This window comes from Saccoglossus kowalevskii, chromosome 5, assembly GCF_978046115.1.
Source record: "Saccoglossus kowalevskii chromosome 5, keSacKowa6.1, whole genome shotgun sequence".
In the NCBI taxonomy this organism is placed as follows: Eukaryota; Metazoa; Hemichordata; class Enteropneusta; family Harrimaniidae; genus Saccoglossus; species Saccoglossus kowalevskii.
In genome coordinates, this window is record NC_140645.1 from 37,173,843 (window position 1) to 37,188,670 (window position 14,828).

Genomic DNA, 14,828 nt, shown 5'->3' on the forward strand with positions numbered 1-14,828 from the left:
TCATCTGAAAAATAAACATTTAAATGGTTGTACCAGTAAACAGAAAAATGACTACTGTGAAATACTTTATTTTAGCTGGAATTAATTTTCGCTGAAAAGGCATTTTGGGTGTTTTGTATGGAATTTATTTTCATTGATTTTTGACGAGTTGAATGTGAAATATAGGGAAAAAAGTATATTCGCTGGATTTTATTTTCACGGAATCATCCTTTCAGCGAAAATAGCGAAAATAAATTCCAGGCGAAAATAAAGTATTCTACAGTATAAAGTACACTTATTTCAAGATATTACTTGGATGATGCTTTTCTAAAAACAGTTACAAATACAACATTATTTATAACATGTAACTAGGTTTGTTCACTCCCAACAAATAAAATTGTCAGCTGTTGAGAGCACCGGAGTACACTAAATCTCACATTTACAGGAAGGCTGAAATAACATGAAAGTTGCAACCTTCTTCATAATAAACATGTCATTCTCATAAACTGTGTACAATTGTAAGAAATGAAAAACATAAGTAGACACTTGTCAAGCATTATTGCAAGCATTATCAAATCCAACGGAACCACTTCAAAATACCAAGATATATAATCAAAAATTACGAGTCACAAGTTCGAAAAACTTTTAGCCAAACTGGTCATCAAGTCACTGTTTTGTCATCCATTTCAGATAGCCAAAATTAATTTTGTTTTGCATCTTACCAATAAATTTAGTTTTTGATGAATTGACAAATAGGTAGTGGGAGCCCTGGGTCAAATGCGACATATACAACACAAGTAAAAAACATAATTGGTGGTGACCGAGGCATTTTTCAAAAATTTAAATAATGTTGTAATCTAGAAATGTAATACAAGTAGATCTAAATCTGTCATTTCTCGAAGGAACAGCTGGCAATAATGAAGACAAATCATATAACAAACTTTACCAAAATAAACGACAAACAATCGATAGAACACAAAAATCAATTTTCTAAAAACGCCCTGATCGTTCTCTACTACGGCTCCGATGATCTTTATCTTTACTACGACTACGAGATCGCCTTTTATCACGACTTCTGCTGCGGGACCGACGTGACCTCTCACGACTGCGAGACCTTGACTTGCGATCCCGAGAACGCGACCTCTTTTTTGTTCTGACACGTCTTCCATAGAGTTCTCGGCGGAGTTCACGAGATATAGGCTTTAAGTGCATGAAGTTACAGAATCCTCCCCTGGTACATTCACTGAAATAAACATCATTTTTGTTAAATTCTGAGAAAATAATCACTCCTTGATTCATGCGAACACTAGTGGGCGATTTATAATGGACCAAGAGAGAATGCTTCCTTTCGAGTCGAGCTGCTGTAAACAAGCTCCTATCAAAAAAGGGACAGTGGTTTTGGCCTTCCCATTGAGTCTGTGGCACACCAACACAGGGTACAGTGGATTAACAGTTTCTATTGAGTTTATGGCACACTCTCCGAAGGGACAGTCGATTTAGTCTCTCCTTTTAGTCTGTGGCACACTCACCCAGGGTACAGTGGATTCAGCCTTACCATGAAGTCTATGGCACACTCACAGAGGGTACAGTAGATTTGGTCTCCCTATTGAGTCTGTGGCACACCTCATTCAGGGTACAGTGGATTTGGCCTTCCCACTGAGTCTGTGGCACACTCACACAGGGTACAGTAGATTTGATCTCCCCCAGGGTACAGGCATCCTCCACCTATTTTTCGAAATACTGTTTTCAACTCAAGGTAAGTTTGGAAGACAGAATATAGTACCAATCATGGGTCTGATCCAACATCTACTTTGCTACCAGTGACTGGATGTTGCTAACAGTTAACCTGAACCAAGAATATAATAACTTACCCCATTTCATACTGTCGACAACAAGCTTCTCTAAAATCAGTCACTGGAGACAACTCTGCTCTGATTGGCTGACCATTAAACCAACGATTATTAAGATCATTCACAGCTTTCTCAGCATCTTCCTCATTACGAAACTAAATTGTATAAATTAAAGGGACACATTCTGTAAGTAAGATCCGCTTTCATTTAGGTGAGGCACTTGAATAACATGAATAAAAACCGAGCAGCAGAAAGCTTCAAAGAAATGGTACATTCACTCTGTGAATCAGGTTGTGGGTTGGATTCTTGTGTCTACCTAAGCCACTAAGTAGCAGTCTGTCAGCTGATATAGCTTCACTGTTTGATATGCATAATGAGAAAGGAATATCACATCAATCAGTCTAGTCATATTCAAGATAAAAAATATTTACTAAAAGGAGAAAAAAACGAAATTTAGACAAGCATTAGATATGTTTGGTAACTGGTCAATCAAAAGCAAAGAAAACTCAATTAATGCGACCTGCATGCCAATTGAGGGGGTAGTAGAAGTCAAAAATAGCAATTTTTACCAAAAATGACAAAAAAATTCATCAAAGAGTTTGAAGAGCTGAGCTACACTTATACCAAGTATTGAAGCAAGCGGACTTGCTGTTTTCAAGAAGTCAAAAATGTTAAGTTGAAAATTTTTTTTTCAACACCTTGAAATTATTCCCGCAAGTCGAATCAGTGACCTATTTTTCACTCTCCAGCCAATTTTAAAAGAAAAGGCCTGATTTACTTTGTAAAATGTGACAAAAGTTTTTTTACCTTAACATACACATTGCCTACGAGATGATCTCCAATGTTATCACATACATTCATTTCTTCAATTTCTCCATATTTGTCATCAAGTTCAGTGAACACCTCTTCAAAGAAATCATCAAAATGCTTCTGCATGTCCACATCACTCATGCCCTTAACTGGAAAACAAATAAACATGTGTATTCTATATGAAGCAATCAAACAGATAATTAAACAGTTTAGCACCGGGTTTGGGGTAAAAAAAACACAAAAAACACCAGCTTTTCATTTCCAGATTACAGAATGTGTTTGGGTAACAAGTGGTTTAAATTGTTGTTAAAGACTAAATTATAAACTGGAATATCACAGTTGGTTGTTGAACTTTTCAGAAATTTAAAAAATAAACTGATGTGAATGATTAAACAAATTGTTAGCCAAAGTAGTCTACTAAATAGATCAAATAATTTGCAGTACAGTAGAACGTCGATTATCCGAACTGTTGGGGGGACATGCTTTTTGTTCGGTTATGCAAACAGTTCGGATATGCGATCTTGTGTGGGCGTGCTCAAGTTTACAGGCTCACGACACACAAATTCTAACGCACATGACTGTAATGAAATCAAACAATAATACATGTAAAGTACGTCATTAAAAACATTTTTATTTAATCAGTAATACATTGTAATAAAAATGTTGCATGCTAATGTTAAAAAGTGTTTCAAAATGTCCGTAAAATGTAGCGATAATAAAGTTCTTGGGAAAACCAAGTCCCGGAACCAAGTGAAGACGGATTTCTCTGAACGATCGTCATAGGCTGTTTTCGTTATCTTTCGTTTCAGTTCTGCACTTGAATCCATTTTACTGAAAAAATCCAGCAGCTTTTGTTTTGCCTTGATATCGGATATCATCGATTTACCAACACCATACTCGGTAGATAGATTGCTTGCGGTTTTGCCATGTTCTAGTCGATTTATAATTGACAAATTTGCGTCCAAATCAAGCACACCGCGTTTGCATTTCACTGGGGGGTAGCCACGCCAACGCTAGATAAAAGATGCTGATAAAGTAAACAGGTGAAAGGTCGCTTCGTATTCGCTGTGTATAGATCGGCTAGCAGCTCGATGTTACCAGATTGCTCGGGGATTTTCGAATGGTAAACTGCTACAAGATGTCCCGATTTTATTGGATTCAGCAAAGTTTTTAACACCTAGAACGATTGACATAATAAATTGTTGTAAAAATCCAGGTTGGCTACTGTGATCATCGGACGTAAACACTTCGACGCTGTGAACCATCAAACGGCCCGCCGACTGTGGTCGTTGGTTGCCGTTGTCTGCTGATAAACCATCGTCTCTCTTTTTCACTGCACTATTAAACTGGCGTCGCTTCTGTGGCAAGACATCCCAGAAGTTATTTTCTTTCTTTTTTATTCCGAAGAGGATGTGACTTCTCATACTGAACATTAAAATTAAAAATCGGAAAAAACATGGGATCGGCTCATGGCCGCGTTTCTTTGACGGCAGTGGAACCCCGTACAATTTTCCCGGGAAACGTATCCGAACTGCGGTGACTTACAACTTGGTAAAGTCATAGAGGGTCTATGGTAAAGTTAAGGATCTGACTGTAAACAGTGGAGAAGACATTTGATGAAGTTTGTGTTTTTAGGACATTTTTTATTTACAGTGGAACACTGGTGTGGCGAAATAGGCTTGTCTGAATTTAGGAAATTATTGGATACTGTAATTCGTTTCATTGTTTGCGCAGACACTGTAAACAATGGACGTACACGTGAAAGACGTCGGATTACATGTTGATAACAGCTTTATTGAAAGTGTTGCACCAGGAAATCACACAAGGCGACTGTAGTATTTATTGTTCACAGTTGACTTTTGTATTATACGGAACACAGCCAGACATGCATACAAACTTTGGGGGACACACAGTAGGTTCGGATAACCGATCATTTCGGATAATCGACGTTCGGATAATCGACGTTCGGATAATCGACGTTCTACTGTACTAATATTAATTGCTTGGAAATTAGTTTTTTACGCGTGTAAATCAATTCAATAAATAATGATATTTTATTTGCAGATAAATTTATAATTTATTATTGGCAGGGTGAGCAAAAAATGTATGTACATGATTGGCAGTGAAGCTTTATAGACAGTATGCAAATTTGTCAAAAAATAATGATGTAACATCCAATTTACCAATCAACCCCTCGCCCATGGTCGAGATTTTGGCAAGTGCGCAATCTTTTGGCTACACATTGTAACTGAAAATTTTATTTTTAGGTGTCCATTATATTTAGATAATAATATTTTGTGAAATTTGGAGAATTGTATGCCATCCTGTTTTGGTTGCACTAACAAAGATTGATGTGATATTGTTTGAAAGCCATCAGGGAACATATTTTACCACCTAATTAAATGTCATCTGACTTTTTATTCTTGTACCTACGGTTTGACTATAATTTAGACTTTAATAAAAACTAACACCATCGAGTAACTGTACATGTTAGATACAGTAGAAGAATGAAAACATTTTGTAAGCAATTATCTAGACTAGTCTTACACACAATAATAGCTTTCATTTCAGCATTGATTATTATTTAATCATGGTTTGCTATGAAATGTTTTAGAACACTCAATCGATTCTGTACAAAGCTGAGATCTGACTTCTTGAGCAGAAGCTGATCTGCCATGGTGTCCTTTGACCTAATTGGTCACGAATGCCATTAATTAACCAATCAAGACATTTATACAGCGTTAACTCACACGCCATAAGCTTTTTTGGCCATGAAACATCAACAATGATTGTGTTTTGATGCAAATGTTGCTTTCTGAACAAAGTATAGACAGTTCTTGAGCCACCACATGCCCAAAAATATGACAACTTCTCTTCCAAGAGATCACCTAGGATGGTATTGGACAGGTAGGATACGCCCAAAATGAGCATTCAGAAAACTAGGTGTCTTGTCAAAATAACTTAGACCCAATCAGTAATGCAAAATTAGACAACTGCAAGCTCTTAATAAGTTTGGACCGCACACAAAATTATGACACATGGTAAGCACTTATCAAAGACTTAAATTCATATATCAGGTTATTCATATATAAATACGATGAACTTGACCTTTCAACAACATGGCAACTTGTGGTTATCGCTTTTCAACCTGATGGTGCTTTCTATCAATGCCTGGTGCATCTCTCCCTAAATCAGTGCACACTGTATTCAAAACTTCATTGCTGAAGACTGTGTGTGCATGACATTCAGCAAACCTGCTGATGTTAGATCATAACATGGCAAATGTTATGTCTGTCAGTATCCATTTTCTGATTGTCCTTTTAAAATACAAAACAAATCACCACTGAATTGGTGGGAACTTATTTAAATATCATTTTAATTTGAGCACCTGATAATTTCTATTCTATCACATGAAAATAACTATTAAAATATCCTACTAATTTGCGCACTTGAAAAAACAAAATTTAATTATCTTTTGAAAATGAAGTGGGTTCGCAAATTAAGAAATCAAGTTTTACGGCAAGTTCAGTCGTATGCGTATAGTCCTCAAATTAACTGTCAAAGATAACTGGTTTAGCCAGATGTAAAATTGTAAAAGTGGAACAATCAATAGCGGCATTTTTTTATCAGATGAGCTAGGTAAGGTTAGACAAGTATTAGATAATGTTTAGTAACTGGTCTATCAAAAGCAAAGAAACCCAAAACTCCATCAAATGGCATCAATTTGGAAAAGCCTAGACCCATCTTCATCCTGCAAAAAATTTCTGATTTTGCAAACACTTGGCGTGGCATATAGCAATGGTCATAAAACAAAATAGTTGGATATTGAATTGCCAAAGAGGGTGCTGTTCAATACACACCCTCTGAACAGGATCTGCCAAGATCGAATAAATGGACTTTGACTGGCATTGACGATTGCAAAAATACATTTTATGTTTCTAATGTGTGTGAATGAAACAAACTAACCTGTACGATGTAATCCTGCAATATCTCCTAAGCCTGTTGAGATTACGAGTAAAATTTATAACCCTCAAAACCAACATGTTTGTTCAAATTTTATTGGACTCAAAAAAAAAGTCAATAAAGCCAAATTCACATTATACGAAACATTCTGCATATTGTAGTGTTTTCTCCAGCCCTATTTTGTTACAATAATTTGCATATCTGTGTTCCCCGTTATTCACTGATTTCAGGAAGATAACATGGACATGTTTTAAAAACATTGTAACCCAATATTTATGCTAATATGAGTATATTTAGTATCAAAATCTACAGAAGAAAGTCTGATGACCTGCATAGCCTGGAGGTTAGCTATCAATATATCTAAAGAAATTATTGAAAAAACAAAAGTCATTTCCCAGTTTTTATTTATTTATTTTTTTCCTGCTACCAATAAAAATGTTTTGTTTTGGAAAATTTGTTTTTATTCACCGCCACCACAAAACTTATTTGTACAACATTAATACAAATAAATCATTGTCCGAGTAGTAGACAGAAGTGAATTTCACTGTAATTTACGAAAACTTTCAAATGCCAGTGACCAGAACAAACATAATTTGTGAAGCCAACTGTGGGCATGAAAGGAAAGAAGATCTTGTGAGATCCATGTTGATGTTGGCGTAATACTATCATTTAATTGAGCTTGATTAGTTCTCTTCTGACTTTTTGTCAACCAGGCCAGAGGAAACACAGTATATACTCTTTTGAAAGGCTCTGAAGAGAACACTATTATAGCAAATTATATAATAATGTAATAGAATAGTTTGAAACACATTTTACAATACAGACACATGGATTCTGAAATTTCATCAGTTCCAACATTAACATAGAAATCAAAGAATGATTGCACAAAATATCATCATTATTGCAAAGAAAATGATGGCAAATTTGTTTGATAATGGCAGAAAGAAAAATACAATTGGCAGTTGATTTACACTGTTCCAGCCTAACCTCCAATATGACATCACAAGGGTACATGTAGGATGTCACCAGTCAATGATGTCAAAAAGGAATTCATTGATTTTGTCATCGAAAAAACATTTTCAGCCCCAAATTTGTCGCAAAATAGATATATTTTTTGAAGACACAATAATGTGACAATTAGAAGAAATTTAGAGAACATGAGGAACCAAAACATAGTCATACAATGTACATTATAAACTGCAGGATTATAGGATAGTGAATTTGTAAAGATACCAACCAATTAGTTACACCAAAATGTTATACTGAAAATTATGTACTGCAAAGGTGAATCATACTTACAATGAGTGCCCTCTGCAGTCTGTGCACTGTTCTGTGGATTTTGATAAACATTCAATAATACAATTGTTTGACTGAAGGTAGGTTTATTATGGAGACGAGAACAACGGTCGCCATGCCGACATGCTCCAATTTTAAAATAGAAGGAGCAGTTTACTCTGTATATAAAGAAAAGATAATATTAAATACTAGTAAACAGCAGTTGGTAATTTACTCAACAGAGGTGCATTCTTTGAGTAACTTACCTTGTATTATTTTTTTACAAAACGTGCATAAAAAAACATGTCATACAAAGACAAAAGTTAAACAATGATGTTGAACAACTTCAATTTCATTTCAAAGATTCAAATTTAACTTTATTACTCAACAGTAGTGGGTATAGGATGGTAAACATAACCACAACATTCAAAACTATCACACGACTCATAACATCACATGGTTCTCTCGTTCTTTGGATTGGTGCTTATTTATAAACTGTAGGTTTCAGGTATTAAGAAACTGCAAAACTATTCATCATAATTTTTACGAAAATTCATTTTTTCTATTATTATTCATATTCGAGCAGTCTTCAAAGAGTTGTTTTCTTTTTGAAAAACAGTCAAAACAACCAATTACGAAATGATTGGATTTGCATTTTTTGCACAACTTTAATTGAAGTTAAATTTAGAGTTTACAAAATACAAATTACAAAAAAAATGTTATTACGGCATTCACAAATCTAATCTTGATCGGTAGGTTCAGCTTCTAAACACCGACACGAGTTACGTCCAGTAATTGCATTTTTTATTCCAGGCGAAAAACCAAATGTTAACACCATTCTTTGTTTTATTGGCATGACACGACTGGGCACAACGTACAAAAATCCACAACAGACTGATTGAAACTTTTTAAATGAGTTAGCCAAAAAACGAGGAGCTCAAGTACTTGTCTGATCAGGAGGAGTTGTTTTTGCAAAGACTCAAGTTTCACTCAGTAACATACGTTCAACCAGAATTTTAAACGTTGTTCTTATGAATGCAACCAAACACACGCTGCCTACAAACGATTCGTACTGGTGAGAAAATCGTGTACTATGAGAATAAAAATTGTTATTTTGACCATTCTATGCTCGGGCAATTTATCTTTTAAATGTGTCCATATTACAATATACATGGTAGCCTACAAACTGAAAACTTACTTGTCTTTTTCGGTACCAAAAATCGACGCCAAGTACTCGGCCATGTTGAGATCGGCACTACACGCAATTTGATGACGTCATGCGCTTGTGGGATCTCCAATTTATTTGTTTTTTTTGTTTTTTTTAAAGCTGTTAAAAAGAGCGTGAAAGAATTGTGTTCTTGTGAAAAAGTAACAAGAAATCTAAAAACTGGTGTCCGACTATCAAACACTATTCTGTAAAAATGATTTTACTTATTATAATCTCGCGTGATTTCGCGAGATCAATAGTTCGGTGACGTATTTCACATACGCCGCCTACAGAGATACGGAAGTGGAAAATCTACGTCGAAGAAAACCCCTTGTTTTGGTTTACGTGAATTTTGAAAATTCAAACCCGATCGTTCAGCATACTATAGTTAAGTAAGTAGATATTTGAGAGTCTATAACACGATAAACAAGCACATCAGACAAAAACAGGTGTTTGAAAGCATAATTTTGTCTTCGCTTGTCGACGCTGTCACAAGTAAGATGAAATGAAACCCCTGCCTTTGATGCTTGGATTTAAAGGACGTCTGTCATTTCCGGGTCTACTTCTCATGTTTCTATCAGATGTTTAGGTTTAGGACTTTGATGAACATGAGAAATTAACCCTTATCGTAGTTAACATTATCGCGGACACAAATTGTGTTAAAATACGAGTGACTTGGAACATCCCCAGACACTTTCCATTATAAGGCGGACAACGGAGCCAGGTTTCAAATGGGTTTATTAACTTGTGAGCGTTCAGTTGAACATTTAACAAACAATGTTTTATTCATTATTATTATTTCATGTATACATATGCTCGTTATCAATTTAATAAGTTAATTATATTTTGATTGTTTTTTCTGAAAATAATAGATCCTTATGAATCTTTAAGGAACACCCCTAACATATAATTTAGTTTTGTATGTTTTTGATTTTGGACTCATCGTTAACCAAATCTATACAATTATTGCTATTCAATAGCAATGTTCTACATTTCCGTTTGTTGGATGTTCTGGAAAACTGGCAATGGGACATTCAATTATATGGAAAACTGAGAACATGACACTCACAACGCTCCTATTACTAATATAAACTCAATGACAACATCAAATAGCAACAAACTACCAATCAATGAAATTTACAATTATTATTCTAATTTTTATGTTCGTATTACATTTAATTGAAGTGTTTTTAACGGCAATATTTTTAACATACAATAGCAATGGAATAATTACACTATGCCATCCCATGTTCAGTGTTTTATTAATCAGTAAGAGTTACCCCAGTATTCAAGGATGTTGCAAAGCCCCTTGGTAATTGCCTACTAGGCACTTTGGTTGGGTGTATATAACTATTTTGTACTCCCCCTGAATTAAACAAACCTTGTTTGGTGAAGTAACATACCTTTATTATATGGGTGTTTTGTTTTGTTTTGTTTTCAAAGAAGGTATTGACATTAATAGTCTTGTACTATTTGCATTTCAGATTATTTGACATGGATCTCAAAAGAGTGGCGAATCCAGATAAATTGGATTTATGTAGAACTTATTACAAAGGTACATTTCTTTATGACTCTGAGATATGCATTAACAATATACTACCTTTCCATGATGGGTAGAGTATACTCTGGTTGTTCCTGGCTCATTATTCATTGTAAATCATTGTTCAATTTTTTTCACGTCCAATAATTTTCATTTTACGGTACACCATGAACATTTTCAGATACAATGGGATATAGCAAGTACTAAATTCTTTTATATTTTATTTGATCTGTTGTTGACTGGGTCGGGAAATTTTTTTTGTTTAGAATAGAGCCCCAATGAATAAAATTTTGTTATGTAATCAAAAATAACTGAAAAAATGTTGTTCCTTAGAGCAGTAAATACAGTCTTGATACATGGGATATTATTCTTAATGAATCCAATTATTTTTTAGCTATGTTGAAGCTAATCTGATTTTGTTATTACAGGAGGATTTTTCTGTTTACCATTTCTCTGGATTGTCAATTTTATCTGGTTTTTCAAAGATGCTTTCATTAAAGAGGAGTTTCCACAACAAAAACAAATGAGAACATGTGAGTACTCTTATGAATCTTTAAAAATATACATACTGATACTATACTATTATGTTCAGAAAATAAACACCTGTAAACTCACCTGTAAACACACATGTAAATGCACATGTAAATGCACATGTAAACGCACCTGTAAACGCACCTGTAAACTCGCCTGTAAACTCCACAGCAGTCCATTGGCACGAGTCTGATCCCTGTGAATTCATACTAATTCTACATATGTTTTGTTATTGGAGTAAGACAATTCAACATTGAGACAATAGTAATAAATCTTCTTTTATTTTATATTTTCAGATATTATTCATTCAGCAATAGGATCTGTGGTGTGGCTAGCCATTATAGCATCCTGGGTGGTTGTATATCAGATATATAGACCTATATGGCAGCCATTTGCAGACTATATTGCATTCATTATTCCAAAAGGGATTCCTTGAGTGATCTAATTTGACAATTACTATAAGAACGCTTTAGCCTTATGATGTATAATTCTCATTCAACAGTTACAGTGGTAGTTACTTGTACTACATGTTGTCATCATAGGAAACATGGAGACAATGTGATCACTGATGTAACCCTATTGTGTCAAACTGAGTGTATGGTTTCTGCAGCTGAATCACAGTCATTAATGATTCAGCACAATGTTCAATATGATTTGTGAAATTTCCTTTTGCATACATTTTAAATTGACCCCTAAAAAATAAAGCGGTTAACTGTAATTAACTTTAATAGATGATGACATGGAATCTGGTTGTGTGGTGCAAGGAGCCAGGAGGTGACAATCTGTGTGTGTGTTCTCCTCTACATGGTATTTCTCAAACTAGTCAGTGTATTTCACGACTCCATGAATTTATGATGTTTCCAAGCTTTTAACACGTCACTTCCTGAAAGCCTGTAGGGATAGCTAAAATGAATGAGAAAAATAATGTCAGCAGGCGTTATGTTAACTATATAAACCCGGAGTATAATTCAATATGGGGGTCAACATTTAAATGGTTTAGCCTAGCTCTACTGGCACATCTGCATTTTCAGTTTTTCTTTGTAACATTAAGTGTTTTTAATATTTATTTATAACTCATACAATTTATTGCTAACAAAACTGTAGACTAACAATTTTACAGTAGTAAATACACCAACATGTTTATTTTGAAGTAGTCAAACAACGGACATTAATGTAAGTGAAATTGGACACTACCATACTCCATTCAACATATTTGTTTCTTATTGTCACATTGTGTTTATTAAAGTGCAGGTCGTGTTCGAATTTCATGTAAATAAACAATGTATTTTACACGCATTGTATACGTCGCTATGAGTCCCATATCGAACAGGACGCGGCGCGACGACTGCCGCCCTTTAATATGAAGTTTATACAAATATGTAAATTAGAGCCAGTCCTAAAAAGTTGCCCAAATAATGGTGCAGTGAGAGCACTTTTCTTATTCATTTGTCCGATATTTTGGCAGAACACCTCTTCCCCCCCCCCCCCAAAAAAAAAAACGTTTTGAGTACCCACTGTTCACTGGACTCGCAAGACCAGAAAGAAACTTTTATCTTGTAATAGCACAGTCCTTGAAAACATTTACATAATTTACTTCATTTTACTCAGTAGTGAGTTTTATATACATATAATAAAGACTTGTAATAAAAATTGTGGTCGATGAAATTAATGTATATAAGATTGTGTGTTTATGTACTTGTTAAGTCTTAGTTTATGTAAGTTTATGTACTTGTTAAGTCATGGTTTATGTGTGTTTATGTACTTGTTAAGTCATGGTTTATGTGTGTTTATGTGCTTGTTAAGTCATGGTTTATGTGTGTTTATGTACTTGTTAAGTTATGGTTTATGTGTGTTTATGTACTTGTTAAGTCATGGTTTATGTGTGTTTATGTACTTCTTAAGTCATGGTTTATGTGTGTTTATGTGCTTGTTAAGTCATGGTTTGTGTGTTTATGTACTTGTTATGTCATGGTTTATCTGTGTCTATGTTCTTGTTAAGTCATGGTTTATGTGTGTTTATGTACTTGTCAAGTCATGGTTTATCTGTGTATGTTCTTGTTAAGTTATGGTTTATGTGTGTTTATGTACTTGTTAAGTCATGGTTTATGTGAGTTTATGTACTTGTTATGTCATGGTTTATGTGTGTTTATGTACTTGTTATGTCATGGTTTATCTGTGTCTATGTTCTTGTTAAGTCATGGTTTATGTGTGTTTATGTACTTGTCAAGTCATGGTTTATCTGTACGTTCTTGTTAAGTTATGGTTTATGTGTGTTTATGTACTTGTTAAGTCATGGTTTATGTGAGTTTATGTACTTGTTATGTCATGGTTTATGTGAGTTTATGTACTTGTTAAGTCATGGTTTATGTGTGTTTATGTGCTTGTTAAGTCATGGTTTATGTGTGTTTATGTAATTGTTAAGTCATGGTTTATGTGAGTCTATGTACTTGTCAAGTCATGGTTTATGTGTGTTTATGTACTTGTCAAGTCATGGTTTATCTGTCTATGTTCTTGTTAAGTTATGGTTTATGTGTGTTTATGTTCTTGTTAAGTTATGGTTTATGTGTGTTTATGTACTTGTTAAGTCATGGTTTATCTGAGTTTATGTACTTGTTATGTCATGGTTTATGTGAGTTTATGTACTTGTTAAGTCATGGTTTATGTGAGTTTATGTACTTGTTAAGTCATGGTTTATGTGTGTTTATGTGCTTGTTAAGTCATGGTTTATGTGTGTTTATGTACTTGTTAAGTCATGGTTTATGTGAGTTTATGTACTTGTTAAGTCATGGTTTATGTGTGTTTATGTGCTTGTTAAGTCATGGTTTATGTGTGTTTATGTAATTGTTAAGTCATGGTTTATGTGAGTCTATGTACTTGTCAAGTCATGGTTTATGTGTGTTTATGTACTTGTCAAGTCATGGTTTATCTGTCTATGTTCTTGTTAAGTCATGGTTTATGTGTGTTTATGTACTTGTCAAGTCATGGTTTATCTGTGTATGTTCTTGTTAAGTTATGGTTTATGTGTGTTTATGTTCTTGTTAAGTTATGGTTTATGTGTGTTTATGTACTTGTTAAGTCATGGTTTATCTGAGTTTATGTACTTGTTATGTCATGGTTTATGTGAGTTTATGTACTTGTTAAGTCATGGTTTATGTGTGTTTATGTGCTTGTTAAGTCATGGTTTATGTGTGTTTATGTACTTGTTAAGTCATGGTTTATGTGAGTATGTACTTGTTAAGTCATGGTTTATGTGTGTTTATGTACTTGTTAAGTCATGGTTTATGTGAGTTTATGTACTTGTTAAGTCATGGTTTATGTGTGTTTATGTACTTGTTAAGTCATGGTTTATGTGTGTTTATGTACTTGTTAAGTCATGGTTTATGTGTGTTTATGTGCTTGTTAAGTCATGGTTTATGTGTGTTTATGTACTTGTTAAGTCATGGTTTATGTGAGTTTATGTACTTGTTAAGTCATGGTTTATGTGTGTTTATGTGCTTGTTAAGTCATGGTTTATGTGTGTTTATGTACTTGTTAAGTCATGGTTTATGTGAGTTTATGTACTTGTTAAGTCATGGTTTATGTGTGTTTATGTACTTGTTAAGTCATGGTTTGTGTGTCTATGTTCTTGTTAAGTCATGGTTTATGTGTGTTTGTGTAATTGTTAAGTCATGGT

At 34.2% G+C, this 14,828-nt stretch overlaps 2 protein-coding genes across 3 annotated transcripts; one reads left to right on the forward strand and one right to left on the reverse strand.

Annotated features, from left to right (window-relative positions):
- Positions 1 to 493: 493 nt before the first annotated feature.
- Positions 494 to 9,164, reverse strand: LOC100379048 (splicing factor U2AF 26 kDa subunit-like). Of its 2 annotated transcripts, XM_006813064.3 has the most exons (6): positions 9,076 to 9,164; positions 7,902 to 8,056; positions 6,606 to 6,638; positions 2,637 to 2,788; positions 1,851 to 1,984; positions 494 to 1,222 (listed from the first exon to the last, which is right to left on the reverse strand). In XM_006813064.3, exons 1-6 carry the CDS (start codon positions 9,117 to 9,119, stop codon positions 970 to 972), a joined length of 771 nt encoding a protein of 256 aa, XP_006813127.1. In that variant the 5' UTR covers positions 9,120 to 9,164; the 3' UTR covers positions 494 to 969. The 2 variants fall into 2 exon arrangements, with proteins under 2 accessions (XP_006813127.1, XP_006813128.1); XM_006813065.3 differs by lacking the exon at positions 6,606 to 6,638.
- Positions 9,165 to 9,345: 181 nt separating this feature from the next.
- On the forward strand, positions 9,346 to 12,201 carry LOC100378900 (gamma-secretase subunit PEN-2-like). Its single transcript, XM_002731993.4, has 4 exons — positions 9,346 to 9,476; positions 10,569 to 10,639; positions 11,053 to 11,157; positions 11,452 to 12,201. Exons 2-4 carry the CDS (start codon positions 10,579 to 10,581, stop codon positions 11,589 to 11,591), a joined length of 306 nt encoding a protein of 101 aa, XP_002732039.1. The 5' UTR covers positions 9,346 to 9,476; positions 10,569 to 10,578; the 3' UTR covers positions 11,592 to 12,201.
- Positions 12,202 to 14,828: the final 2,627 nt, after the last annotated feature.